The sequence below is a fragment of the Kogia breviceps genome, chromosome 18 (assembly GCF_026419965.1).
Source record: "Kogia breviceps isolate mKogBre1 chromosome 18, mKogBre1 haplotype 1, whole genome shotgun sequence".
Classification (NCBI taxonomy): domain Eukaryota; kingdom Metazoa; phylum Chordata; class Mammalia; order Artiodactyla; family Physeteridae; genus Kogia; species Kogia breviceps.
Genome location: NC_081327.1, coordinates 14,020,114 through 14,045,077, shown reverse-complemented (window position 1 = coordinate 14,045,077; position 24,964 = coordinate 14,020,114). Strand labels below are relative to the sequence as shown.

Here is a 24,964-nt window from a genome sequence, read left to right as displayed (position 1 = left end):
AAACAGAAGCAGCATACTGTGGAACACAGATGGTGGTTCATCAAAGAAATTGAACATTTAATTACCATATGATCCAGTAATTCCACTTCTAGGTATACCCACAAATTAATTGAAAGCAGGGTTTCAAAGAGAGGTTTGTATACCATGTTCACAGCAGCATTACTCACAACAACCAGAAGATGGAAACAACCCACATGTCCTTCAAGAGATAAATGGATAAACAAAATGTGGTATAAACATACAATGAAATATTATTCAGCCTTCAAAAGGAATGAAATTCTGATACAGGCTACAACATGGATGAACGTTGAAAGCATTATATACTAAGTTAAATAAGCCAGGCACAAAAGAACAAATATTGTATGGTTCTACTTACATGAGGTACCTAGAATAGTCAGATTCATAGACACAGAAAGTAGTATAGTGGTTACCAGAAGGGAAGGGGTGATCACTAATTATTGTTTAGTGTGTACAGTTTCAGGTTAGGATGATGAAAAAAAGTTCTGGAGATGGATAGTGGTGGTGGTTGGACAACAATGTGAATGTACTAATGCCACTAAACTATACATTTAAAAATGATTAAAATGGTAAATTTTATCTTATGCATAATTTGTCACATACACAAAAAAGATAGGCCTAGCATGGAAACAAATCTGTTGGTCATGAGTCAGTAAATGTTGCTGAAGCCATCATAGTGGGATATAGTTGCTCAAAAAGAAAAAAATTACAGATTAAGAGAAGATGGTCAACAACAGAATCCTAACTTTAAGAAGGCAAGTGGAAAAACAATTCACTAATGTTTTTGTTGCTGTTATTTGTTTTAGTGATCAGAGGATTAGAATTAGAAAACTGAAAGAGAAGTTTGAAGGAAGTCAAGGAAATTGTCAAGAATGGGGTTGTGATACCCTTCTGAAAAGAAATGTGATGAACACAAAGATCTTGGATATGCATCATCATAACTAGATCTGTAGGATAAAATCCCAGAGGTGGGATTGCTCAGTCAAAGGATAAATGCAGTTGGAATTTTGAAAGATGCTGCCAAATTGCCTTCCAAATAGTTTGTACCAATCGGCAGTCCCTCTTAACAAGGTAAGTTTTCAAATTTTGGGAATATTTGCCATTCAAGTCTGTAAGAAACAGTATCTCTACATAGTTTTAATGGCATTTATCTTCTTAATGAGGTTGAGTGTATTTTCATATACTTGAGAACAATATGTAGACTCTGTTCTGAGTATTTTTTGTTAATCTCGTTCTGTTTTTATTGGGTTGTTAGTCTTTTTTGTTTAATCAATTTTTGGAGTGCTCCTTATATACTAGGGAGATTAGCTGTTTGTAACAAAAAATGCAAATTTTTTCCAGCTTGTCACTTTAACTTTTTTTTTTTTTTCATATAGTAGCAATGATCAATCTTTTACATCTTGGTTTTGGGATTTTGAAGTTAGGAAGGCCTTCCTCATTCCATGCTTATAAATTAATTCAAGTTTTCAGTCTTTGTAATTTATTTATTTTTTTGTTTAAGTTTTGACCCATTTGGAGTTAACTCTGGTTCAGTACATGGCATAATCTATTTTCTTTTTTCCAGAAAGTCTACCAAATTGTTCCTATTACCATTACTGAAAAGTCCATTTTCCACCTGATTTGAGATGCCCCATTCACCAGACACTAAAATTCTTTATTTGGTTCCATTTTTGGATTCTCTGTTCTGTTCCACTGGTCTGTCCAGTCAGATAACAAGCCCGCATTATTTCAAATCTTGAAGTTTTAGGGTATGTTTTATGATCTGGTAAGACTAGCCCCAATTGCCTCCCACTGCTTTTTTTCCCCCCAGATATACTGTCTATTCCTACCTTTGTCATTCCACTTGAACTTTAGAATAACCCTTATTTAGAAAAATATATTCTTTTCAATGGGATCATATTAAATTCATAAATTAATTTTAAATGACATGTTTATGATGTTAAAGGTTTCTATTCAAGAATATGGTATCACTTTTCATTTGTTAATTTTGTGTCCTTCATAGTGTAAGTTTTTTATGTAGGTTTTATTTATTTCTTGCTAAGATAATTCTTAAGCATTTTATCCTATTCCAAGGTTTTGTTTGTACATATGAAGTTTATTTACACGAATTTTATACCCAACAACCTTATTTTCTCCTTTTATTTAAAACTACATTAAAAGTAACTGTAGTAAAATTCTTGGAGGGCTTCCCTGGTGGCGCAGTGGTTGAGAGTCCGCCTGCCGATGCAGGGGACACGGGTTCGTGCCCCGGTCCGGGAAGATCCCACATGCCGCGGAGCAGCTGGGCCAGTGAGCCATGGCCGCTGAGCCTGAGCGTCCGGAGCCTGTGCTCCGCAACGGGAGAGGCCACAACAGTGAGAGGCCCGCGTACTGCCAAAAAAAAAAAAAAAAAAAAAATTCTTGGAGAAAGTATCTTTACAATTAGAAGCAATTTATTTCTACACCTAACAAAATCCACCTGGCCCTGGGGGGAGGGGGTTACCAGAAAAAATTAGTAAATCCATTGATCTGACTAGGCTCCTTGAAGAACTTTAAACTTAAATTCCTTGATCTCTCTAGACCACGGTGTTTTCATCAGAAAATGGGAATAACACTCCCTAATTCAGTTCTCTGCTTGTTTCCAATGGCCAATATTGCCCATCAAACTTTAAAGTCATTTCTTAGTCCAAGACTTCACAAATCAGCTCCCTTAAGACCTAAACCCCTCCCCCAGGACATTAAAAGAACACGTAAGATTGAATGGCTATGACTCCAGGGTCTGGGCTCTAAGCAAGAGCAAAAACCCCATTAAAAAAAAAGAAAATAGAAAAAAAGTTCCTTTCAAACCGACTTTCTTTTTAACAAAAGCGTTGTTTTTATTTCTATTGCATAATTGACGCTTCTGGTTTTACATAAAAGTCAAGCTTTCAATAATTTATTAGCTCAATTACGTAACCTTTCTCCCATCAAATCTGAAAAAAAAAAGAAAGAAAATGCTTCCAGATCTATCCTTCTTGTTATTGTTTTACAATGAGGCTTAGAGATTATTTTCCAATATACAATCCCAGTCATACATACGGTGATACTCATTTAAATTATCAATGACACAGACACACACACAATTGTGTTCCTGCCCCTCTCTACTACCCCCAACACCCTAAGTCACACACATCGGGCTTTCGTTACTTGCCTCCTGCACAACCTGCCTCACCGCCCCCTCGTTCTCCTCACTCCCCGACTACCACAGAGAAATCAGTAAGTAGCACAGAATAGCATCAACCCCCTTCGCAGCATAGGAAACGCATCCCGTTTGGTTTACCCGTACCTGCTTCACGTTTAGCGATTCCTCCCCCTTCAACCTCCCCAGTATCTTTGCAGGTTCCTAGTTTCCTCCCCTTTGTCCTCCCTGACTAGATTTGGGTCTCAGAAGCTCAGGTCCCACAAGCCCTCTGCACTGAGGAACCCCCAAACCAAACTCATGCCCGAAAAGCCAAAACGGCGACCCAGGATGCCTGCGCACTCCTTGGGCGCAGTGACACTCCCAGAAGTCTCCGGGGTGTGACCAAGCGCAGGCTGTGAAGAATCAAGACGAATTTCAAACGACCCATCCACCGCTTTTCCTGCTCCCTAACTACATTTCCCAGAAGGCTCGGCTGTGCAAATTATCTCCCTTTGCGAACTAGTTCTTTTCTTCCAGAGCCTGTTCAACTCCAGAGGATAGTAGGGCGGGCCCGGAAAGTCCATTTTCAAATGCTTCAGAGTGAGCTTTTTTGGAAGTCACGGCCCGAGGCTGAGCCAGGCTCCGTGAGGCCTCCGATGCGCGGTTTGATGACGGAATGCAATCCTCTCGGCTGAGTCGCAGCTGAGCTCTGAGAGGAATCCGGGCGGCCGGCAGCCATCTTGTTCACCCCAGGGACGTCTCTGACTACACTTCCCAGAGGACTTCTCGGCAAGAACGTTATTCTCGCTTGAATTCAGCCTCAAAATCACGCGCTGGCGGGACGCTCAGGTCTGCACGGGCGACTGTTCCAGTCCTGTGGAAGGTTCTGCTGCTCTGGAAGCTTGGAAGACCTGAAGTGGGGAACCAGAGGAGAGGGCGGGACCGGAGCCTCGGCTTTGTACCACTGAGGGGGTGAGTTTGAAATTGTGTGATTGTTTCTGTGTAGTGGTATGTGATGAATGAATGCGTGATTGCGTCTGGCTGTTCCTGTAGTGAGCGTGTGTGTGGTTCCAGTGATAATCGTGTGCAGCACAATCTGAGAGCCTTTGACTGTGCTGGTGTGATTGGATGCGACCCAGTGATGTGCGTGTAATCACGTGCGGCATTGTTTGTGGGGGTGTGAGGAGCTTGTGACTCGGTGGATGTGATAGCGTTTGTCCCCGTAGAGGGGTGTGACTGTGCGACTGCGGGCTGCAGAGTACACGTGGGGGTACCTGTGGATACTGTGTGGTTTTAATCTGTGGTTAGTGTGATTGTGGCTGTGCGACCATGTGCAGGTGTGCAGTGCCTGTGACAGTGCCGGTTGTGACTGACTGTCCTCTTGGTAAATGTGTGATTGTGCTTATGTGACCATTTGAGGCCCTGGGTATGCGGCCCTGTTGTTGGGTTGCGGGTTATCTCTAGCTGTATGTCACCATGGTGATTTAAGTTTGTGTGTGATTATGTTTGTGTGACTGGCTAAATGTATGAAGTTTTTTCGCTTATGTTTACCTCTTTAAGCATTATACTGTAGTTTCCCCCCGTTTTTAAACTTTATATGAATGCTGCCATACTGCCTTTTATCTCTTACTTTGCTTATTTGTACAACTATGTTTTTGAGAATTATGCATATTAGATATAATAGTGGTTCATTTGTTTTCCTTGCTATATTGTATTCCATCCTTTAAAGTATACTACTATTATTCCTTCTAGTAATGATGCACATTTGAGTTATTTCTAGTTTTTGACCTTATAGACTATGCTGCCAGGAGCATTCTTTTACATAGGGTACACATGCATGAGTTTACCTACCAATGGAGTTGCTAGGTCATATATCTTCCACTTTACCAAATAGTGCCAAAATATTTACAAAAGAGGGTGCCAGATTTATATTTGCACAGTGTTTGAAACATCTCATTGCTCCATGTCCCTACCAAAACGTGGTTCTGATAGTTTTTTAAAACATTTTTATGACATATAGCATATATACAGTAAAGTACACAAATCTTCAGTATACAGCAATAAAACAGTGTCCTAGATCAACATAAAGAACTTTGCCAGCACCCCAGAAGTTTCCCTCATGCCCCTTCCCAGTTATTCCTTTCCCAGAATCAATATTCAGAATTCTATAACCATTAATTAATTTTACCCATTCTTGAATTTCATATATAAATGGAATTATATGGCATGTGTTCTTTTATGCCTGGCTTCTTTTGTTCCACATTATGTCTATGAGATTCATCTATGTTGTTGAGTGTAATTGTACTTAGTTCTCATTACATTTCGGGGTATATTGCAATTTATTAATTGAATACACTGTTCAGGGACATTTGATATTTTCCAATTTGGGGCTATTACGAATTGTGTTGCTGCTATGAACATTCTACTGTGGTTTTGGTGAACACGTAAATGCTCTTCTCTTGAGTAAATATTTAGGAGTGGAATTGCTAGATCATTGAGCAGGCATGTTTAATGGATACTACCAATATCTCATGTTGTACCAATTTACATTCCATCCAGTAATGTATGAGAGCTTCAGGTGTTCCACATCGTCTCCATTATTTGAAATTATCAATCTTTTAACTATTCTGGTGGATGTGTAGTGGAATGTCATCACAGTTTTAATTTGCATTTCCCTGGTGTGTAATGTTCAGCACCTTTTCATATTTTTATTGGCCATTTTAATATCCAATTTTTAAAAGTGTTCTCTTGTCCTTTTAATTTTTTTCATTAAAAAAAACCTTTTTATTTTCATGTTGTAAACATAGTGGAAAGAATTCCAATATACTTTTCATTCAGGTGTCCACAGTACAATTATGAAAACCAGGAAATTTACCCTGATACCAGACGTTTGCTAATTTACAAACATTGTTTAAATTTTGCTAATTGTCTTATCAGTGCCCTGTTCTGTTCCAGAATCCAATCTAAGTTCCCAGATTGATTTAGTTGTCTTGTTTTGTTAGTCTCTTCCCATCTGACATAGTTCTTTAGTCCTTTTTATCTTTTTTGACCTTGACACTTTTGAGGAGCACTGGCCAGTTATTTTGTAGAATGTCTTTCATTTGGTTTTGTCTGCTATTTCCTCGTGACTAAATTTAGACTATGCATTTTTGGCAAAAAGATCACAAAAATGATGTTGTGTCCTTCTCAATGTGTCATATCAGGAGTTATATCAGTATATCTCATTATTGGTAATGTTAACTTTGATCAGTTGGTTAAAGGTGGTGTCTGCCTGGTTTCTCCTTTGTAAAATTACTGTATTCCTCTTTTTAATTAATAAGTATCTTGTGGGGAGGTGCTTTGGGACTATGCAAAAATACTGTTTCTCATTATACTTTCACTCATTAATTTTAATATCCATTGATAATTCTTGTCTGTAACAGTTATTACAGTGATGTTTACCTAGTGGTGATTTTCTCTTTCCATCATTCCTTCTACATTTATTAATTTAAATTCTAGTGTAAAGAAGAGTTGTCCCTTATTCCTCATATGTTTGTTCAATTATTTATTTATGAACTCATAGATATATATATATATTATTCTATGAGTTCATAATCTATTATTGTTACATATTTTGTTGCTCAAATTGTCCCAGATTTGGCCACTAGGAACTCCTTCAGTTTGACTTCTGTGTCCTTTCAACATGCCATTATTTTTTTGAGCACTGTCTTACTTTCTGGCACCAGTATGTTCCAGGCTTGTATTTTTCCCTCCTCTAGCCCTGGAATCAGCAATTTCTCCAAGGAGCCCTGGTTTCTTTTCTTGGAGGGTGGATTTATAAACCAAACTCTGGGCACTTGGTGTGCTCATTTCTACCTGGGTGTAATTCCTCTAGTTCCTGGCAATGGACAGAGCTAGAAAATAAGCAAATGTATATATACGCATCTCTATCTATCTATCTATCTTTATTTGTATATATTTAAAAACCACCAGTTCACACTCATACTTTCAATTCCAGTTCAATACCATGGGATTCTGTCAAGAACTGTGAAGTATCTGAGATTTTACCCTACTTATAAGTTAAAAGTTAGCTTGGGCAGCTTCACAGATGCTGGTAGAAGACATGAGATTTCAAGTCAGAGGTGAAAGTTTGTTGCTCATTGTGGTAGCAGTAGCCAAAATATCAATATTTTCCTTGCACTGGTTCACTTGCACCCATAGGGTGATGCAAAATACACAGGTATTTATGTGCTCTCTTGAATTTAGGGAACCTGAATCTTTTATAATGGGTAATAAGCATGCCTGGCTTTTGCTCTAGAGAGAGACTATCTCTGTCCTCCAAGGCTGTTCATTATATAAACATCTTGCCGAAATTATCCAGAATAATAGCACTTAGTCTCTGATCTGGCAACATGTGCAGAAACATGCAAGACTCATGGAGAATTGTCTCCCTTCAGGTTTGGCCATTTCCTTATTTGAAACTCTTTTCTCCAACAGTGAGAAACCTGCTTCTTAGTATCAATAATTTTTTTACACATATTCTAGAATGTATATAAGTAGTTGCAGAATTGCTAACCCATACTTGTGTAAAAAATAAATGTACTAAGTACAGTGAAGTATTTGTGTGCAACTTTTTTGTTCTTTAACTTAACATTATATAGTCAAAACTGTTTCCAAAGTTACTCAATTTAGTTTTCTTCACTACCCTCTTCAGTATAGATTTGTTACTCATTTTTCCTACATTTAGCTTTGTGTGTTACACTTTGGGTTCCTTCACATCCTGGTTGACTGTAACATGTCATAATATTTTAAGTATGAAAACATTAACATGGTTCCTGCCCACTTCTTGTACATAATCAGTCTCAGTAGTTTCTGTTTAATCCTTCTGGTATTTCCTTTGCACAAATGAGCAGATACAGGTACTCTTTTGAATGACCTTTTTTTTTGCATTAAAGATAAAATATTCTAGGTACTCTTTTGAACATTGCTTCTTTCACTTAATGACATATCCTGGGCATTATTCTACTGCAATTCAAAGAGATACTAATAATTCTTTTTTACAGCTACATAATATTCCAGTATATGGATTTAATCATAGTTTATTCAACCACTCTCATATTATGGGCATTTAGATCAATATTTTACTACTAGAAATAGTGCTGCAATGAATACTTTGTATATATGTATTTCATATTGCTGGAGGTGTATCTTCAGAGTAGAGTCCTAGAAGTGGGATTGCTGGGTCAAAAGGTAGGTGGGTATGCAGTTTTGTTAGGTATTGCTAAATTGTCCTTTAGAGCTGTTGTACCAGTTTTCATCCCGCCTCTTTCTCCCCACAACCCAGGAGCAGAATGTGTCCTCATGCATGCCTTTTGTTTTTACCAATCTAATACATGAAACATAGTATCTTGGTGTTGTTTTCTAAATTCTTTAATTATGAATGTGCTTGAACATTTTAAAATCTGTTTTTGTGATTGCCTATTTATATCTTTCCCCATTTTCCTAGCAGTTTTTTAGCCCTTTGTCTTTTAGGATTCGTGGTTTTTTAATATCTTGAAAAGAAATCTTCGATTATTCCCAAGGTCTTGAAGATACACTCCTATGTTTTCTTTTAGAAGCTTTATAAATTTATCATTCTCATTTAAGACTATGATCCATATTGAATTAATTTTTGTGTATGGTGAGAGGTAAGGATAAAGGTTAATTTTTTTTCTATTCAAGTACCCAGTTCCACCAGTATTTTATTGAACATACCATCCTTGCCCATCTGAATTGCAAGGAGCTTTTATAATAAACCAGGTGGTATTATATATGTGGCTCTCTTTCTGAACTGTATTCTTTTTTATTTTTTGTCTTTTGTCAGTACCACTGTCTTGAAATCTGTAGTATTAATCCTCTGACTTTTTTTCTTTTTCAAGAAATCAATTTCCTGTAGATGTTAGAATCAACTTGTTAATTCTCACCAAAAAAGAAAACTCATTGCTGGGATTTTGTTTGTGTATCTATTTGTTAATATGGGGAGAATTTACTTCAATATTGCATCTTCCAACTATTAAGTATGGCTTATATGTACATTTGTTAAGGTCTTTAATTTCTCTCATCAGTTAGCTATGGTTTTCAGTGCACATCTTTTGTAGATTTATACCTGGGTATTTGACATTTACTGTTGAAATTGTAAACAGCATTTAAATTTTGAAAATTTCCAATTGCTGCTAAAAGTACAGTTGCTTTTTGTATTTGTCCTTGTATTTAGCATCTACAAAAACACCTATTGTAGATGCTATTTATCAGGTTGAGGGAGTTCTCTTTCTCATTTGCTAAGACTTTTTTACATTAATGAGGGCTGAATTTAGTTAAATGCGTTTTCTGTGTCTATGAAAGGATCAAATGTGGTATTGTTTATTATTAATCTGGTAAATTATGTTGATTTTCAAAAGTTGAACCAACCTTTTATTCCTGAAATAAACCCTACTTAGCCATAATGTATCACATTTTTCCCCCAGTGGGTTAGATTTGCTAATACTTTTTGTAGAATTCTGCATGTGTGTTCATGAGAAATATTGGCCTATAATTTTCTTTTCTTCTAATGTCTTCATTAAGTTTTGGTGTCAGGCTTACATTAGCCTCATATGAGTTGGGAAGAATTCCTTGTGTTCTTTTTTCACTACTTTGTAAGACTACAGTTAATCCTTAACTTTGGAAGAATTCACTGGTGAAGCTATCTGGGCCTGAAATTTTCTTGATAGGTAAATTTTAAATTATGGAATCAATTTAACTTTTCAGCTATTCTGTTGTTTCTGTTTGTTTTGTCAGTTTTGGCAATTTTTCCAGGAATTTGTCCATTTCATCTAAGCTTTCAAACTTAACACAAAGTTATTAGTATTCTCGTATTATCTTTTTAACCTCAATGCTATCTTTAATAATGTTCCCTTTTTCATTCCTGATTTTGTTCATGTTATCCCTTGTTTTTTTTATCAGTGCTGTTGGTAATAGATCTTTCATTCCTCTGGGTACTATCAATAATTTTTTCCTTTCTCTTTGGTTTTCAGCAGTTTGACTCTGATATGCTTGATTGTGATTTTGCTTTTGTTTTGTGTGTTTGTTTTGTTTATCTTCTTATATATTATTCTTCAGGTTTGCTGAGCTTCTTGAAACTCTTGTTGAGACTTCTAATCAATTAATCAAATTTATTTTTAATTAAAAAAAAATTTTTAATTTTTTTTCAGATCGGTCTCCCCCATAGGCTCTTTTGTTGTTGTTTAATTTTTAAATTTAATTTTATTTATTTTTTTATACAGCAGATTCTTATTAGTCATCAATTTTATACACATCAGTGTATACATCTATTCAAATATTAATTCCTCTCCAATCTCTTCTCCTTCTGAGACTCCACATACATTTGTGGTAGATCTTTTAACTGTGTCTCGTGTGTCTTTTATACTCCTGTTATTTATTTTCTCCTGCACTTCATACGGATATTTTTTGTTGGCTTGTCTTTGAGTTCAGTGATCCTGTCTTCTGCTTGTCTGATCTCAGAACCATGCAATGACTTCTTTGTTTCTTAATTTGATGAAATTTTATGAATTTCAATTCTGTTTAGTTTCTTCGTCTTATCCTCCATTTGCCTATCTTTTCCTTGGTTGCCTTTAACATTTTAATTATAGCCGTTTAAAATTATTTGTTTGCCAACTCCAGTATCTAAATTGTTTTTGGTTCTGCTGCTGTTTTCTCTTTTTATCTCCTTGCATGTCTAGTAATCTTTAATTGTATGATAGATATTGTGTCTAAAACAACCATGGGGACCAAAGCCAGCCACTACCTACTTCTAACCTTCTCATTATATAAGAAAAATTAAACTGCTTTTCAGGTCTCTATTACTAACAGACAACTATAGTTCCTAGCATACAGGAAATTTTCAGGGTAATACTGGAAATATTTAATACATTACATTTTTTTTTAATTAAAAGAGGTGTGTTATTTAGAAGAGTGCAAAATTCTCAAAAATTTTAAATCACTTATTTGATTGTAAGACTCTGTTCTGTGTAGTGGTAGTGCTTTTGGCAGTGCTCCATGCCCCAGGTGTGGTCATGCTGCAAATATACGATGGTCTTGGCCACAGAGATTGTTGGCTTTAAAAGGAAGGAGCAGATCCTCCAGATGCAAGAATTCAGCCTGGGAGGATACCATCTGGGGCAAAGATGAAGAGGGTTGGGAATGTGACAAACATAGTATGGAGCTATTGAAGTGAGATGTTTCCTTCCCATTCTGCTTGGAAGGTACAACACTTGAGGAAGTCCCTTTAAAATCAGGGAAAGGCCAGGAAGAGAGAACGGAAAGGGGGACTTAAAAGTGAGGAGTATAGGAGAAGGAACTCTTTTCAAGTCTTTCTGGATTACTGTTGATTCTTTAGTATCAACAGTGCCCTCCACAGTCCCCCCTTCTTCTTTTCGCACAATACCTGGCATGTAAGAGGCTATGTGGTTGATAAAAATACTAAGAACTTAGTAAGTAGTAATAATAGTTATTTAAAGTAATGCTTTCAGGTTTTAAGGAAGTGACATTTGTGGATTACTTTGGTTTTCATTTCCTGGTATGTGTTTACCTGTGGGGGAATGCAGTGAGTAACTAGGGGTAGAAGTAGCCATTAAATAATTTATAACATGATACCATGGTTTTACTTCCTGAGTGGTCAGTTTTACATAAAATTATTGATAAATTGTTTGATGATCAAGGAGCTTGGTATATATAGAGGATGCTCACTGCCCTTTACACTTTTATAATGCTCAGTTTATTACATTCCTATATCTAATAAACAAAAAAACACAAATTTTCTTAAACATTTAAACATCGATGAAAAATTCAGTTACTCCCCTTAAACAGTTTTAAACTTCTATTAGTATAGAAGCACACAGAATATACACAATTATTATTAATTTTATTGCTATACTTATAGTCAAAAGCTATTCTAAAGCATCAGTGATGTGGGTTTAGTCCCTTTCTATGTTATTTCTGTAGCTTTTAATTCCTTTATATTATTATGCTGATTTTAATATCTTCCCCAAATTACTGTAAATTCTGTAAAACTACTTTGTTTGCTTTTCTGGATTTCAGTTTTCTTAAGTCAAGGCTCATTAACCCCAAAAGTCTTCTCAACTAGGCAAGATTAGAGGATCTGGATTATCAACCAGATTTTTCTTGGTCAGGACTTGGGACCTGATTGTACAATCCAAGATCATTGAAAATTGGTTTGACCAATGTGTATCCAAATTAAAATGCATATGATCAACTTTTAGGAGTTAATCATTCAGAATTTATATACAAGTAAAATGATATATGTACAAGTATATCACAGCATTGTTTGTTATAGTGAAAGACTGGAAACAACCCAAATGATCATTGGCAGCAAGTTGGTTGAATAAATTAAAGTGTATCCATTTAGTAGAATCCAATGTAGCTAAGAGAATTATGTACCTCTGAATGTACTAGTTGGGATCTGGTCCAAGATATATTAAGTAAAAATAGTAACAGTGTGTATAATATTCTATAATTTGTACTTTTGAAAAGTACATCTTTGTGTGTATATGTGTATATATACAAGCTGTGTTCTCTAAGCCATGTCAAGTTGTCCAGATCTATCTGGCTCTAGTCAAAGCTTGAGGTTTCTGGAGTAGGGGATAATGAGAGATTTGCCCATTCTTCTCACTGATACCCCTCAACTGTTTGTGTGGAGTGAACAGAGGGGAAATGATCATTCTGGAAGCTATGAGGCAAGTGGGATCTTATATAGCTTCTTTTCGTCTCCTCCAGCTCTGCCTTTTTCCAGAAGAGGAGCCCAGAGGAAGACTGGTCCTTTTCTGCAAATATCAAAGCCATGGCTCAGGTGAGATGCTGTTTCTTCTGCTCAAATAGAGTCATTTTTACCCAATACGTGTAAATATTTGCTTTCCTCATCATGCGCTTTTAGGTGTTTTAAAAAAACAACTTTCAGACGGTTTAGTTATAAGCAATGCCAAAGTTCTCTTACCTCTTGCTCTAAAGAAAAGGTCTCTAATAAGCCAATTCAAAAATTTCTCTCTTGGTGGAAATACTTATAGAAAAAATAAGTGGTTAGATAATCAGTGTTGGAAAAAAGGAAGGAATGTCTGGTTAAAGATCTTTATACTCTTAAATTACAGATAACTGTTAGAGGGCTGAGGGGTTAGATAACAAGTTTCTCTGAAGGGGTCTTAATCAGATTTAAATCCATTGGAAAATTGCTTATGGAGTTCATCAAGTATCTTTATTTGTTCCCACAATTGTTAATTACATAATGTAAAAACAGTCTGACTGAGACTAGGTTTGGAGGAAAGTATTTTTCACTGGTTAACATGGTCCCCCTTCAGGAACCTGACCCCTATTTCCTCCTAAACAACCCAGTGCCCTCCACAGTCCCCCTTTCTTCTTTTAAAGAGTGTTTACAAATCCATTTAGTAAGTCCTGCAGCATCTTCTATCAGAGTTGTGTCAGAAATCTTGGTAGAACAGAAATGGGTTTTCCATTTGTTAATCTAATTTGCTTTGGACAGTGGTTTGATAGGATGGAGATGGGTAATTAGGGGCACCTCATAGGGAAAAGCCCTGATCATCTCCACAGACCTAGGTTTTCAAGTAAGAAAGTATGTGGAATGGTTTTGTTTGATTTCATTCTTAACACACAGAAAGATCTCCTATGTATGAGACTTTCAGGTTTGGAGGTATGACTGGTGGTTGGTACAAAGCTCTGACACCCTACGAGATCCATGATAGACATCAGTAATGCCATTGTGTGAAACTGGATCACATTCTGCCAATTTCCTGTAGTTCAGGAACAAAGGAAATTTACAGTTGAGCAATGAGTGGTTTTAGGTGAGACTGGGCCAATGTTGGGAAGGTCTTTAAAGATCACCTTCAGCCTCAACGACTGAAAGCAAAGGAGAAGTTGTCATTTATGTCCATATTATAGAATATTATTTGGTGAAAAAAATATGCTTATGGAAAGAATTTAACAAGGAATAACTTACTATAGTTATTCTAATGTCACACAGTAGTGTGACATTAGAATGTATCAGTCTTGAATTATATGCAAATTTAAAATATTTTTTAAAGTCATATTATACATGTTCAGAAGTAAAGTAGTGCTATTTCAATCTGGCTCCACTACCAGTTCACTCCCAAAGGTAGCTGCCCTCAACTCTTGAATATTGATAATCAGTTTTACTCATTATCTCTTGACTTACTGCAGAGTGGAAAGGACATTATACTTATGTATTGCACCCTTCATTTCCTCTGATTTTGTTATATCACAATTTTTGGTTAAATCAATAGTGTACACATTCTTAGGACTGCAAATATCACTCACTGCTGAGCCAGCTCATGGCTTTTTTCTGTTACAACCTTTCATTTTTCCTGGGGTTAACTGCTTTCTTCCCCCCATTTGCTTAGTTGTTCATGTATTTATATCCAAAATCTCCAGAATCACTGCCACATGCCAATCAATACATTTTCCATCTGGTCAAACACATCAATTCCTTTTGAACATGGAGACATGCATCCCTATTCCCTTTTTCACCCTGCTCCCATCTAGTTGCTCTCTAGGTCTATTTCCCAAAGACTTCCCCTTTTTTTTTTTTTTCTTTTTCCCCCTGTGATTTTCCTTCACTGTTCTCCTATTTTAATTCACTTATTTCTTGAATCCCATGTCTTCCTCTTTTCTAGTTAACTCTCTGATTTTGGTGGAGCACAGCCTCTGGTAGTTTCCTAAGAAATTGTGATGAGTCATTCCATGTCTAGGAATTTCTTTTTTCAGTTGTCATAACAGAATGAAAATTTGGTTATAGACTTCTAGATCAGAATTTCTTTTCTACATCAGCGTATTGAATTGTTCTTACCATTTCTTGTTTTTAGTGGTTTTCTTAAGAACCCCCCATTGCCTCTCTGGTTCTTTTTTTAAAAAATTTATTTTTAATTAATTTATTTTTTTGGCTGCATTGTGTCTTCGTTGCTGTGCACAGGCTTTCTCTAGTTGCGGCGAGCAGGGGCTACTCTTCATTGCAGTGCAGGGGCTTCTCATTGCAGTGGCTTCTCTGTTGCGGAGCATGGGATCTAGGCGCACAGGCATCAGTAGTTGAGGCACATGGGCTCAGTAGTTGTGGCTCATGAGCTTAGTTGCTCTGCAGCATGTGGGATCTTCCTGGCCCAGGGCTCGAACCTGTGTCCCCTGCCTTGGCAGGAGGGTTCTTAACCACTGGGCCATCAGGGAAGCCCCGCCTCTCTGATTCTTTATGACTTTTGTCCAACCTGCTTTTAATGTCTTCTTTTTATCCCTTATTCTGAAATTTTACTTATAGCTATTTTGGAAAAGATAGTCACATGTATTCATAACATATTATATGACAAGCATCTGCTAGTTGTTTGTATATACTATTTCATTTAATTAGGAAACTCGTCTTGGCTGGATTTTGTACCTTCCCAGACTTACTTGGATAATGGAAGTGTCCCACTATATACAGGCAATTTTCTTGGAGGAAACAGATGACGTGGAAGCTCAGTGATTCAGTCCTGCTTATTTGTTTACAGTCCTCCAGATGCATCCCAGACATTTAGCCCCACTCTGTATGCTTGCTGGTTTTCACTTCTTCTAGCTTTATTTTAATTAATTTATTTATTTTAATAAATTTATATATTTATTTATTTTTGGCTGTCTTGGGTCTTCATTGCTGCGCATGGGCTTTCTCTAGTTGCAGTGAGTGGGGGCTACTCTTCCTTGTGGTACCCGGGCTTCTCACTGTGGTGGTTTCTCTTGTTGTAGAGCACAGGCTCTAGGCACGTGGGCTTCAGTAGTTGTGGCACGTGGGCTCAGTAATTGTGGCTCGCAGGCTCTAGGGCGCAGGCTCAGTAGTTGTGGCGCACTGGCTCTGTTGCTCTGCAGCATGTGGGATCTTCCCGGACCAGGGCTCAAACCTGTGTCCCCTGCATTGGCAGGCAGATTCTTAACCACTGTGCCACCAGGGGAGTCCCTCTTCTAGCTTTATTTTTTTCTTCTCTCTTTCTGTCACAAAAACACTTATGTTTGTTAATCCAATCTAATTTTTAACAATTTAACATGGTTGTTGTTCCAGGAGTCAGTGATGTTCAGTGATGTGTCCATAGACTTCTCTCAGGAGGAGTGGGAATACCTGAATGATGATCAGAGAGATTTATACAGAGAGGTGATGTTGGAGAATTACAGCAACCTGGTTTCAATGGGTAAGGACATCCATAATAATTCAGATTCTGCCTTGAGAAGGTCTACTTCTTCTGGTGTTATACTCACCTACCTTTCAAGTAACGATTTGGATTTCTACAGCTTGTTTCCAGGGGAATAATTTTAATACTGTAGAGTTAGAAAGAGGAAGCTGCATTGAGTTATGAGGGAAGTTTCAAGTCCTCTGTTATGTTTCATAAATCTGATGTATCTTTCTTTGACTCTTTCTTAATAATGAAGGGACTGGATTTGAATTCTGGGACATTCTCATCATAAACTTATCTCATTACTTCTTTTGTAAGCAGGACATTCTATTTCTAAACCAGAAGTGATCTCCTTCTTGGAGCAAGGGAAGGAACCCTGGTTGGTTGACAAAGAACTAACAAGAGACCGGTGGCCAGGTAAGTGAGGCATGGCAAGTAATGACCCAATTGGTCAGTGGAGAGACTGCACCTTTGAGATGAAATCTGGGAAGCTCCCCTTAAAAACTTCAGGCCTGTTGTGCAAAAGTAAGCCTTTTCAGCATGACCTTTCAAATGATCTTACCTTTTCCCCTTACTTAACACACTCTACCTGCTCTTCTCCTTCTGTACTTCTGTCCCAATTCTAAACAGCTGGTGCCCTCCTCCATATTCTCTAATAATATTCCTTTCTTTCCAAATTTGGATCTATTTCCTTAACATCTTCTCATCCTCTTTTGTATTTAGTCTTTAAAAAGCATCACTGTCTCCTGAAATATTTTTTTCCCTACATTACCAAAGACTTATTTCCTTTAGGGTTTTTAAGATACAGTAGCTCATACACTCATTGATTCATTCATTTACTGATTTTCTAATGTATGTGAGGTACTCTGCTAGGTATTGAAGAGATTAAAAAACAAATAAGCAGGAATTCCCTGGTGGTCCAGTGGTTAGGACTCCATGCTTCCACTGAAGGGGGCATGGGTTCGATCCCTGGTCGGGGAAGTAAGATCACTTAAGCTGCATGGTGCAGCCAAAAATGAAAAAACAACAACAACAAAAAATGAATAAGCAATTTCAGAGTTTATAGCTTAATAGGGATACTATATATAACTCCTAAAATGTAGAAGCACCATAAGTGAGGTTAAAATAGGGAGCCCAGCAGAAAGTGAGGGCTAAAGAGGTAGAAGAGGAGTTGATCATATAGATGTCATAGAGGGAGATTTGAGCATGCATGTCATTGACTTTAACGGAAAAAAGGCAAAAAGGCTCTGTGCCTCCATTGAGAGCTTAGTGCTAGCAAAGATAAATTTAAAAAAAAAAGGAAAAACCAGGACAGCACATTCCTTAATTCAATATGTTTTTTTAAAATTTTTATTTTATATTGAAGAACAGTTGATTAACAATGTTGTGTTAGTTTCAGGTGTATAACAAAGTGATTCATTTATACATATACATGTATCTATTCTTTTTCAAATTCTTTTCCCATTTAGGTTATTACAGAATATTGAGCAGAGTTCCCTGTGCTATACAGTAGGTCCTTGTTGATTACCTGTTTTAAATATAGCAGTGTGCACATGTCATTCCCAAACTCCCAATTTGTCCCTCCCCCCCACCCTTCCCCCTGGTAACCATAAGTTCATACTCTAAGTCTGTGAGTCTGTTTCTGTTTTATAAATAAGTTCATTTGTATTATTATTTTTAATTCCACGTATAAGCGATAGCATATGTTATTTATCTTTCTCTGACTTCACTTAGTATGATAATCTTCAGGTCCATCCATGTTGCTGCAAATGGCATTATTTCATTCTTTTTAATGGCTGAGTAATATTCCATTGTATGTATGTACCACATCTTCTTTATCCATTCATCTGTCGATAGATCAGTATATGTTTATTGAATACCTGTTGCATGCCCAGCACTACTGTCAACCTGAGGTTACAGCAGTGAATAGAATGTGCAGACTCTCTGTTTCCAGAGTTTAGCCTCTGGTGCAGGGAGAGATACCCAAATAAATAAATATATAATATATAATGGTGAGTGCTGAAAAGACAAACAAGGTGAAGAAAGGGGATGCGGGGGGTGCTATTTTTTGTGACATGGTACAAGAAACTTTTTCCAATAAGATGACATTGGGACAGAGACCTGAAGAAGTATAGCTGTAAATCATTGTATGTGATTACTGGGAGGAAGAACATTCCAGAGAGAGGAAGCCAAACATTCAAGGGCCTGAGGCAGGTATGCATTGGCTCTGTGTGAGGAGCAGCCAGGAGGCCAGTGCTTCATCTATCCCCATTCTTATTATTAAAGTATTTTCAAATCCAAGACTTCATGTCATTTCACCCTTGTATAACCTCAATATGTAATTCTAAAAAATATGGACATTTTCTCCCTCATATAATTTAATGCTTTATCATCCCTAATAACTTTTACACTGATTTCTTGGTACACTGGATTGTTTTAGTGTCATTCTACTGAGTACTAGTGAGAGTGAACATTTTCACCTTAATGATGCTACTGTTTTTAACTTGTTTGTACTATATTTTACACTTTTTATCTATTACTGTCCTAATTTTTTTCAGTCAATTTTTATGGACTTTATGAAATAAAAACATTATATACCCATTTCCACAGGGTGCTTTTTACTTTTTAAATTTTAATTTGGATTGGCATCTTTAAATGTATGCTTTAATGTGTCTGTAGTCAGCCTTTTGTGGTTATTACAGTTTCTAATTTTAGAAAATTAACTGACTTCTACAAACTTCATAGATATTTTGTTCTTTTTAAAACATTTTTCTGCTATTTTCAATAGCATTTAAATCCATTTTAAAGTTCTTTTACAATAAGCTGTAAATTGAGAGTCCAAATCAATCCCCCCTCCCGTGCCCCCATACCTTATTTTAGCACCATTTACCGAACAGCTGCTTATATCATCATTGTTTTATCTGCCTGTTCAGTTATAAGTTCTGATTTATGTTAGTTTGTATTTCAGCACCTCTTTTTCTATTTCTTTTGTCTATCTATCCACTTGTACCTGCAGAGGTAGACAGGCCCAGGAGACAGTTTAATATATTTTAATTCTTTTTATTGGAAATTATCTCAAGTACAGAAAAGTAACAAACTATAGGTAGATATTCAAACAGTTATAGAATGAATTCTTATGGAACCATCTATCAGCACAGATCTCTCTTTGTCCATTGTATCTTTATGTCCGTTTATACTTTTACCACCTAAGAATGCCACCCAGTTTTTTATAGTCAGAGTTGATTCATTCGATTATATGAATATACCACAGTTTATTTTTCAGTTCTACTTTTCATAGGCAGTTAGGTTGTTTCCAGTTTTTGACAGTTATAAATCACTACTATGAACATTTTCTATGTTATTTGAAAAGGATAGAAATGAATGGATTATAAGACATAATATCTTTAGCTATCCATTTTTCAACTTTTCTTTAATGTGTATACTAGTTTACAATCCCACCAGCAGTATATAGGAGCTCCCATTGTTACACATGCTTCCTGATGTATGGTATTGTCAAACTTAGATTTTTACCAATTGCTGAGCATATAGTGATACTTCAGTGTGGTTTTAATTTGCATTTCCCTTTTTACTGATGAGCTTGAACACATTTTCATATCATTATTCATCTTTTGAAATTCTTCTTTAGTCAATTGCCTGTTCGTCTTTTTTACCTGTTTTTCTGTTGGAGTGCCTGTATTTTTCTTAGTGATGTGTAAGAGTTCTTTATATATTTTGCTTATGAGTATATTCCATGTTCTAAAAATTGCTAATATCTTCTTCTACTCTGAATTTAGCTCTCTTTATGGTTTCTTTTTGTGAACAGAAGTTCTTAATTTTGGTCAAATTTATCAATCTTTCCGTTTGTGCTTCACACTTATTAGGACTTATATAAGAAATTCTTCCTTGGCCTATTTTTCAATCTTATATAAACAGATCATGCTATCTGTACTTTTTGTCCTGTTTAAGAAACCTTTGCTCACCATAAGACCATAAAGATATTCTCCAATGTTTTCTTCTCGATGTATGATTGTTGTTCCTTTATAAACGTTTCTTCTAAGGGGCTAAATTTTTACTGTAATATTCAGGTGTGGTTACCTTTATTCCGCCATATTTTGCTTCTGGTTGTATTTTTAAATCTGAGGAGTTATATCTTTTTCTTGTGATAGGAAATCCTTGGCAGTCATCTCTTCAAACATTACCTTGCTACCATTTCCTCTTTTCTCTCTTAAGCTCCTATTAAACAGACATTGGAACATCTGGATCACCTCCAATGGCTTAAACTCTTCATCTCTTTTTCCATTTATACTGCCTTTACATAGAATTCCTTGCCTCGATCTGTATTGATTCACTAATATATTCTTCAGTTATGTGTGACCTTTTGCCTCTTCAGCTTATCCACTAAGTTTTTTAAAAAATTAGTTATAAAATATAGTACATGCACAATAGGATATATATAACATTTAATTAACATAAAATTATAAGATAATAACATGTAAATCTCTAGATTTGCATATACAAGAAATTTGCTAGGAAATACACCTAGGAATATAACTGCTTGGTCTTGGCATACATTCTTTTTTTTTTTCCCCCACCTTTAAAGAGTGATTTTTATTAAACTTTTAAAAATTTACTTAAAAAAATCAGTTAACCTGTTGGATCCTGATATCTCCAGATAGTCACTTCAAGTCTCTATTCCCCTTAGCTTGTATAGACGTATAGGCAAAAAAGAGGGTAAAGGCTTCTGGGGCTTTGTCTGAGAATTTAGTGGACATTAAAACACACCAGACAGGCTGTGTGGCCCAGTTGACTTTTTTTTTTTTTTTTGCATTACGTGGGCCTCTCACTGCTGTGGCCTCTCCCGTTGCGGAGCACAGGCTCCGGACGCGCAGGCTCAGCGGCCATGGTCCACAGGCCCAGCCGCTCCGCGGCATGTGGGATCCTCCCAGACCAGGGCATGAACCCGTGTCCCCTGCATTGGCAGGCGGACTCTCAACCACTGCACCACCAGGGAAGCCCGCAGTTGACTTTAGATAGGCATACGTTCTTATTCAGCTTTACCAGGTAATACCAAACTGTTTTCCAAGTGTCTGTATCACCATCTTTCTCTGTAATTGATATTATAAGATTTTTTTTCATTTTTTTAACAGTCTGATTGGTGAGTATAAAATCTCATTTCGGGGCTTCCCCTGGTGGCACAGTGGTTAAGAATCTGCCTGCCGCAGCCGCATAACACAGGGAGATCAGCTCGGTGCTCTGTGACCACCTAGAGGGGTGGGATAGGGAGGGAGATGCAAGAGGGAGGGGATATGGGGATACGTGTATATGTAGAGCTGATTCACTTTGTTATACAGCAGAAACTAACACACCATTGTAAAGCAATTATACTCCAATAAAGATGTAAAACAAAAAGTATCCACCTCCTGGGACTTACCTGGTAGCACAGCAGTTAAGAATCCGCCTGCCAATGCAGGGGACACGGGTTCGATCCCTGGTCCGGGAAGATCCCACATGACGCGGAGCAACTAAGCCCATGCACCACAACTACTGAGCCTGTGTGCCACAATTGCTGAAGCCCGCACGCCTAGAGCCCATGCTCCACAACAAGAGAAGCCACCACAATGAGAAGCCCGTGCACAGCAACGAAGACATAACACAGCCATAAATAAATAAATAGAATAGAATAGAATAGAATGGAATCTACTTGCCAATGCAGGGGACATGGGTTCGAGCCCTGGTCCAGGAACATCCCACGTGCTGCAGAGCAACTAAGGCCATGTACCACAACTACGGAGCCTGTGCTCTAGAGCCCACATGCCACAACTACTAAGGCCCACGTGTCTAGAGCGCATGCTCCGCAACTAGAAAAGCCACCGCAATGAGAAGCCCGTGCACCACAGCAAAGAGTAGCCCCTGCTTGCCGTGCGCAGCAATGAAGACCCAACGCAGCCAAAAAAAAAAAAAAAATCTTATTTCATTGTTTTAAATTGAGTTTTCCTGGCTACTGTTGAAGATTATCTTTCCACATGTTTGGCCAATAGTGTCTCTTCTGTGTAATGCCATTTTTTTTTAAACTGCTATCCCTCCCTTCTCTTAATTGCAGTAGCTGACCCTATGCTCCACTTCATCTGATTTGATAATCACTTTTTTTTTAAGATTTATTTATCGTTTATTTAATTTATTTTTGGCTGTGTCGGGTCTTAGGTGCGGCACACCGGATCCTTGTTGAAGCATGCAGCATCCTTTGCTGTGGTGCACAGGCTCCTCACTGTGGCGTGCATGCCTTTCTCCAGTTGTGGTGTGCAGGCCCTCTCCTCTCTAGTTGTGGCATGCAGGCTCCAGGGCCCATGGGCTCTGCAATTGTGGCACGCGAGCTCAGCAGTTGTGGCGTGCGGGCCCAGCTGCCCCGTGGCATGTGGGGTCCCAGTTCCCCAACCAGGGGTCGAACCTGCCTCGCCCGCACTGTAAGATGGATTCTCTACAAGTGGACCACCACAGAAATCCCTATAATACCGTTTTGATCATTTTTTTATTAGACTATTGGGCTTTCTCCTAAAATTTATAGGAATTCCTTATATATTTTCTAGGTACTAATTTTTGATCAGTAGCATGTTTTATAGACATCTTTTCCTGTTGTAGCTTATTTATTCATTTTCTTTATGACATCTTTTGATAAACAGTAATACTTTGTGTTATTATGGTTACATTATATATTTAATAGTTAAATTATATATAATTTTATATAATTATAATTATATAAGTTTATTTAAAAATTCTACTTTTTTCCTTCACAGGCTTCACACCTTTGGGGTCATAAGAAACCTTTTCCTAGCCCCATTTTCTCTCATTTCTTCTTCCAAGAATGTTTCTGTTTTTACTTTCTTATTAAAGCCCTGTTAAGGTACCTGGAGTTGATTTTCACAAATGGTATGAGATCAGTTCTAATTTTTTCCCCGTAGAGAAAACAAATTATTTGCCCCACTGAATGAAGAGTCCATTTGTTTTCCACTGATCCACAGTCACATATTAAAATTCCATGTATACATAGGTCACTCTTATTCCATTGGCCTTTTTTATCTATACCTGTCCTAATTACTCTTGCTTTTATCAAAAGTCCTGATCTCTGATGGGACAGGTCCCTCCACTTTTTTCTTCAGAAGTATTTGGTTATACTTGTCTTTTTGGTCTTCCATATAAATTTTAAAATTACGTTAAGTAAAATTTCATTTACGTTGGTTTTTGTCAACATCCATTCATGATAAAAACTCTGAACAAAGGGGGAACATATCTCAACATACTAAAGGCCATTTGTGACAAGCCCACAGCTAGCATCATACTCAGTGGTAAAAAATTGAAAGCTTTTCCTTTAAGATCAGGAACGAGACACGGATCCCCACTCTCACCACTTTTATTCAACATAGTACCGGAAGTCTAAGCCAGAGCAGCTACGGAAGAAAAAGAAATATAAGTCATCCAAATCAGAAAGGAAGAAGTAAAACTGTCACTGTTTGCAGATAACTTGATATATATAGAAAATCCCAAAGACTCCACTAAAAAAAGTTAGAATTATTTATTAATTTTTATTGAAGTATAGTTGATTTACAATGTGGTGTTAATTTCTGCTGTACAGCAAAGTGGTTTAGTTATACATATATACATTTTTTAAAAGCACTATTTCTTCTTAATGTTTTCTTTTTTAAAATATTTTATTTATTTATTTTGTTTGGCTGCATTGGGTCTTCATTGCTGTGCACGGGCTTTCTCTAATTGCGGCGAGTGGGGGTTACTCTTTGTTGCTGTGTGAGGGCTTCTCTTTGCAGTGGCTTCTCGTTGCGGAGCATAGGCTCTAGGCACGTGGGCTTCAGCAGTTGTGGCTCATGGGCTCTAGAGCGCAGGCTCAGTAGTTGTAGCACACGGGCTTAGTTGCTCCACGGCATGTGGGATCTTCCTGGACCAGGGCTCGAACCCGTGTCCCCTGCATTGGCAGGTAGATTCTTAACCACTGCACAACCAGGGAAGTCCTATATATACATTTTTTTACTATTCTTTTCCATTATGGTTTATCATAGGATACTGAATATAGTTCTCAGTGCTGTACAACAGGACCTTGTTGTTTATCCATTCCATATATAATAGCTTACATCTGCTAACCCCACTCCATCCCTTCTCCAATCCCCTCCCCCTTGGCAACCACAAATCTGTTCTATGTCCGTGAGTGTGTTTCTGTTTCATAGATAGGTTCATTTGTGTCATATTTTAGATTCCACGTGTAAGTGATACCATGTGATATTTGTCTTTCCTTTTCTGATTTTACTTAGTATGATAATCTCTAGTTGCACCTATGTTGCTGCAAATGGCATTATTTCATTCTTTTTTATGGCTGAGTAATATTCCATTGTATGTATTTACCACATCTTCTTTATCCATTCCTCTGTCAATGGAAATTTAGATTGTTTCCATGCCTTGGCTGTTGTGAATAGTGCTGCTGTGAACATAGGGGTGCATATATCATTTTGGATTAGAGTTTTGTCTAATCCAAATGCCCAGGAGTGGGATTGCTGGATCATATGGTAATTCTGGTTTTAGA

General features: G+C 37.2%; 1 protein-coding gene and 1 long non-coding RNA gene across 7 annotated transcripts in view; one reads left to right on the top strand and one right to left on the bottom strand.

The window, feature by feature from the left end:
- ZNF566 (zinc finger protein 566) overlaps window positions 1–24,964 on the top strand; it is a 71,720-nt gene that overhangs the window by 35,341 nt on the left and 11,415 nt on the right. Inside the window, exons 2-6 of one of the 6 annotated variants that reach the window (XM_067019154.1) lie at window positions 825–1,089; window positions 3,695–4,129; window positions 12,944–13,016; window positions 16,272–16,398; window positions 16,699–16,797. In XM_067019154.1, coding sequence (XP_066875255.1) covers window positions 13,008–13,016; window positions 16,272–16,398; window positions 16,699–16,797 — 235 coding nt within the window. In that variant the 5' untranslated portion in view covers window positions 825–1,089; window positions 3,695–4,129; window positions 12,944–13,007. Of the gene's footprint in view, window positions 1–824; window positions 1,090–3,411; window positions 4,130–12,943; window positions 13,017–16,271; window positions 16,399–16,698; window positions 16,798–17,849; window positions 17,890–24,964 lie in introns of those variants that run through there. The other 5 variants (XM_067019155.1, XM_067019156.1, XM_059045061.2 and 2 more) reach the window with 5 other exon arrangements.
- LOC136793039 (uncharacterized) lies at window positions 2,144–4,189 on the bottom strand. The gene is made up of 2 exons (XR_010837768.1): window positions 3,323–4,189; window positions 2,144–2,388 (listed from the first exon to the last, which is right to left on the bottom strand). It is a non-coding gene; the product is annotated as an uncharacterized lncRNA (long non-coding RNA).